We start from the raw sequence: 4566 nt of genomic DNA, 5'->3' as shown, positions 1-4566 counted from the left end.
AGAGAGTTGGCCATTCTAAGGTAAAAACCCAGCGCATACAGAGTTCATGGGGTTTTTTTTTTCGTCCAGACGGCTTCCTGCTCCCCCCACTGCAATGGCACGGTGCCCCCACAAGGGGGCGCGCCCCACAGTTTGGGAACCTCTGGCATACAGATTGTTTAAGCATTTTACATCCAGTAGATCAGTGGTCCCCAACTTTTTTTTTAATCACGGAGGACCGGTTAAGACTTGGCAATTTTTCTGTGGCCCGGGTTCATTTTTTTTATTTTTTGGCCCCGAATTTCCCCTTATGACAATCTTAGAATGTCGCTCGTGATAATCATAACAGATCATCCTGCCGTGTGTGGCATGCTAAGACTGAGCGTATGACATTCTGACAGCGTATGCTGATCTGACAGAACACCGCTAAAATCGGTCATATTCTCGCAGCGTGTGGGTTTTTCCCTGACTGGGAGCGAGAACGCAGCCTGTTGAATGTGACAGGTAGCCAGTCAGAAAGCGCGGTGATGTAGCTCATATTATTATGGATAATTATATGTTTCAGGAAAACATCTCCAGTGAAGCACTATTTAAACCCACAACTAGTCTTAAAAGCAACAAATCAAAAAACTACAATTAAAATGAACATCAATTATTTGCACTTCTGTTTAATCCAAATTAAGTCAGCAGCTCCATAAGGCCCCCAGGGCTTCAGGGGCCCATAAATGCTAATATTTAAACACAGACCACAGATATATAAATGTAACATTTATTTATTCAGATTATCAATGCTGCTGAATTTGATTTAATGGTTTCAGCATACATAAATTAAAACAAATTGTTGGCAAGTTTACTTTGTAAAACTTCAAAGAACAGTATTCATAGTTAGATTGTTTTGTTACCTCAGCAACAATCTGATGCAGTGAGTTTAATCTTTGAGATTGAGCTCTGTTTGTTCACAAATACAAATGAGTAAATTGCAAAACCTATTGCTTATTAGGTTGGCTGGTAACATTTTATTTGATGGGTTGTGGATAAGACTGGCATGACACTGTCATAAACATGATATAACACATGTCATGAACATGAGTAAATCTCCATGAATATTTGTGACTATTGTCATAAAGCGTCATTCGGTAAATCATGACACTTTTAATACAAAGTTGACATTATTCAAAATGTCTTTATGACAACTTGACATTCACCAAGAAATCATGATCTGTCATAAATTTGTTATAAAAGTATTACCGATTAAACTTTAGCTTTAATAACATAAAGCTACATAATTTTTTAAAGTTTAATCAGTAATACTTTTATAACAAATTTATGACAGATCATGATTTCTTGGTTAATGTGAAGTTGCCATAACAAAGACATTTCGAAAAACGTCAACTTTGTATTAAGTGTCATGATTTACCGAATGACACTTTATGACAACAGTCATAAATATTCATGGAGATTTATTCATGTTCATGACAGGTGTTATATCATGTTTATGACGGTGTCATGACAGTCTTATTCACACTCTGTCAAATAAAGTGTTACCGAATTTTGTTTGTTCCAGACCTGCAAATCTGATTTTCTCAAAATCGCCTTCTTTTGAGAACACCTAAATGAGGCATCATCACTTTTTCATCATCACAGCTCAAAAACAGAAAAATGTACATGGATTAATCTTGACATGATTCTTCATTAATCCTTCCTGAGTATGCTAATAGCCCTTATAGTTTCCGAGATAGAGGGCACAGTTTGGGACAAAGTTAAGACAATTTTCTTTGTTTTTCAAATTTACCACCATGTTTGACACAATTTTGTGCCTTTAATATTATATTTTGAAAACACAAAATATAAAAATAGTGGGTAAGTAAAACCCATAGCTTTTACGGTTTCTGAGATACTGAGAGTTGTATGGAGACATGTCTTTCCTCTTAAAGCTCTGCAGTAAGCTGGTCGCCCTGTCTCCTCCTCATACAGATGAACATGGGCTGACATTCTCTCACACACACACACACACACACACACACACACACACACACACACACACACACACACACACACGTGCCACTCTATTTACCACCCTTCTTGTGAGGACCGTGGCTCTTTTACAGCTATATGCCTCCTTTTAAGGGAGCAATGGCAGTTATTTCACCCTATGTTGCTTCCACTGGTAATGCTACTTTTACGTGTATTTCTACTACTGCTGTTCCATCACCAGGACAACAAGACCAGCTCTGTCCTGTGGCAGAATTGAAAATTATAGTATAATTTTCAACTTTTTAGCTAATATTGGCTTTTGCATGGGGTTTTTAACTCAGCATAAATTATGTTACTGTAGGTCAAAACACAAGTGCTAGCCTAGATGTGATTACGAGTATTTATGCTACTTTTAGCCTGTATTCAATTTTTACCTTATAAACTGCTGTGACCCCTACAGTTTAGCTTTGTAAGCACCGTTCTACACCAATTTCCAATACTCTTGTTAGGTTCTGTGTTTTGAGTTTGAGTTTCTTCCTGTCTAGTCCTGTTTTCCCCTGAGTCTCTGTGCTGTCTTGATTGATCCCAGCTGTGTCTCGTTCCTGTGATTACCCTCCCAGTGTATTTAGTCCCAGCTGTTGTCTGTGTTCCTCGTCAATTGTTCGTGGTTTGCACCATTGGTTGTACGTCTGTCTCCTGTTGCTGCTCATGCTGGTTCCTCGTTGTCTTCCCAGCTACTTGTGTTTTTGGATTCTGTCTTGTGGATTATTATCATTAAACATTATTTCTACATGACATCTTGGGCCTGCCGGCGTTCTATCTCACCACTCGCCTAACCAAATCATGACAACTCTCTGTGTGGGATTTTTGCTTTTTTCAAAAGTTTTTACTTCTCTACAACAATTTTCTACTGTAATATCCCATTTAGGCCTTTTACAGGATTATGGTTTGTCTGGTGCTTCTGCCCATTTCTTATATTTCTGCAAGTCCTCTTCAGTTGCCTTCAAACACATTTTCACTTTTCACCAAAAGCATTCAGCAAACAGCATTCACACTGTATTTTCACAGGAAATGCAAATTTTCCAGTTTGAATTGAATTGAAGTTTTAACATCACTGTTCCCCACAATAGTCTATCCTTCAGGCTTACCCTGTAGTTGGAGTGGGCTCTGTTGTTGGTAAACTGTCCCATGGGTGTGTGTTCAGTGTGTCCAGGAGAGTAAAGACCCTCTGAAGCACCAGTGGGTACATGATGGAAAATAAACCAGAAACCTGTTTCCTAAGGTTGCAAATTTAGAAAGGAAAAAAAAAATGCTGTTAAGGTTATTCTATATTTAACAGAAATCACAATCAACAGCACAGACAACTTGTTTCTGTGAGGTATACATAACAGGGTTTCCCCCAGTGTATTATAAGCCTGGCGGCCCGCCATGCTTTACTAGCCCCCCCCCTCGAGGCTAAGCGTTGCTTGTTTAAGTTTTTAGGAAAATAATTATTTAAAAAGAAAAAAATATATATTTTTTTTTAAGCCGGTGTTCTGTTTATCTGCTACCCGTAAATCCATCCTACCTTGTGGTAATGCACATGTGCATATCGATGCTACGTCACATTCTGCTTACTCAGCAGATTTCTTATAAATATGTCCTACCTGTGGAAGTTTTTTTTATGTGTTTTATTTCATCGCAGATTTCAGTAAGTTTTATTTAATTTATTTTATACTTGGCTTTCATTAAGCTGCTGTATCACTTCATGGTTTTAGTTTACATGATAGGCAGCTTGCAAATATATTTATAAATGGCTTTAAGTTTGCCGTCTGCAATGTCGTTAAACAAGTTATTGTCGGTTAATCAGGACAAAATACGTTGTTTTGTGGGCTCCTATACTTGAAAATATTTTATTTTAATAACACTCTTTATTACTAAACCTTGCTAAATAGATGTTGGTAGCGATACTATGTGAGACTGAAGCTGTGTAATGGCGGTGTAATATTGGTGTACACCGTGTTCCAATATCACAAAATATCACTTATTAAGCAAGTGATATTTTCTCAGATTTTCTTAAATAGTCAATGCAAATGATGGTCAGTATAATTTTCAAGTCATTAACTATTACAATATAAATGAAATTTTACTGAAAGCTCCCAATGAGAACAGTATTTTTTTCAAAACTAAAAAACTCAAAATGCACTGTTCCAAATTATTATGCACAGCAGATTTTCTAAACATTTTATGGACTATAAAGAACTGCAAACGGTCATTCTTTAAATGTGCAGCATTATGTGGTCACAGGTACTAAAATCAAAATCTATTTCAATCAAAAACATCTTAACAGACAGTTACATGTTAACATAGGACCCCTTCTGTCATATCACCTGCACAATTCTTGCATCCATTGAACTGGTGAGTTTGTGGATAGTTTCTGCTTTAATTTCTTTGCAGGATGTCAGAATACCTTCCCAGAGCTGCTGTTTTGATATGAACTGCATCCCACCCTCAGATGTTCTGCTTGAGGAAACTCCAAAGGTTCTCAATAGGTCAGAGGTCAGAGGAGGATGGTGACCAGACCATGAGTTTCTCCCCTTTTACACCCATAACAGCCAATAACACAGAGGTATT

At 37.4% G+C, this 4566-nt stretch overlaps 1 protein-coding gene across 2 annotated transcripts in view; it reads right to left on the bottom strand.

Moving 5' to 3' along the window:
- Positions 1 to 3259, bottom strand: part of LOC106940120 (cell migration-inducing and hyaluronan-binding protein-like) — a 45674-nt gene extending 42415 nt beyond the window's left edge. For both annotated transcript variants that reach the window (XM_015022761.1, XM_015022764.1), the window contains exon 1: positions 3102 to 3259. In XM_015022761.1, the coding sequence (XP_014878247.1) occupies positions 3102 to 3143 (42 nt within the window). In that variant the 5' untranslated portion in view covers positions 3144 to 3259. The remainder of the gene's footprint in view (positions 1 to 3101) is intronic.
- Between the last annotated feature and the right edge of the window lie 1307 nt (positions 3260 to 4566).

This window comes from Poecilia latipinna, unplaced genomic scaffold (genome assembly GCF_001443285.1).
Source record: "Poecilia latipinna isolate Pla-1442-1.1 unplaced genomic scaffold, P_latipinna-1.0 Scaffold3098, whole genome shotgun sequence".
NCBI classification, from domain to species: Eukaryota; Metazoa; Chordata; class Actinopteri; order Cyprinodontiformes; family Poeciliidae; genus Poecilia; species Poecilia latipinna.
Note: the sequence above shows the minus strand (reverse complement) of the source record. Positions and strands in the feature narration are given on the sequence as shown.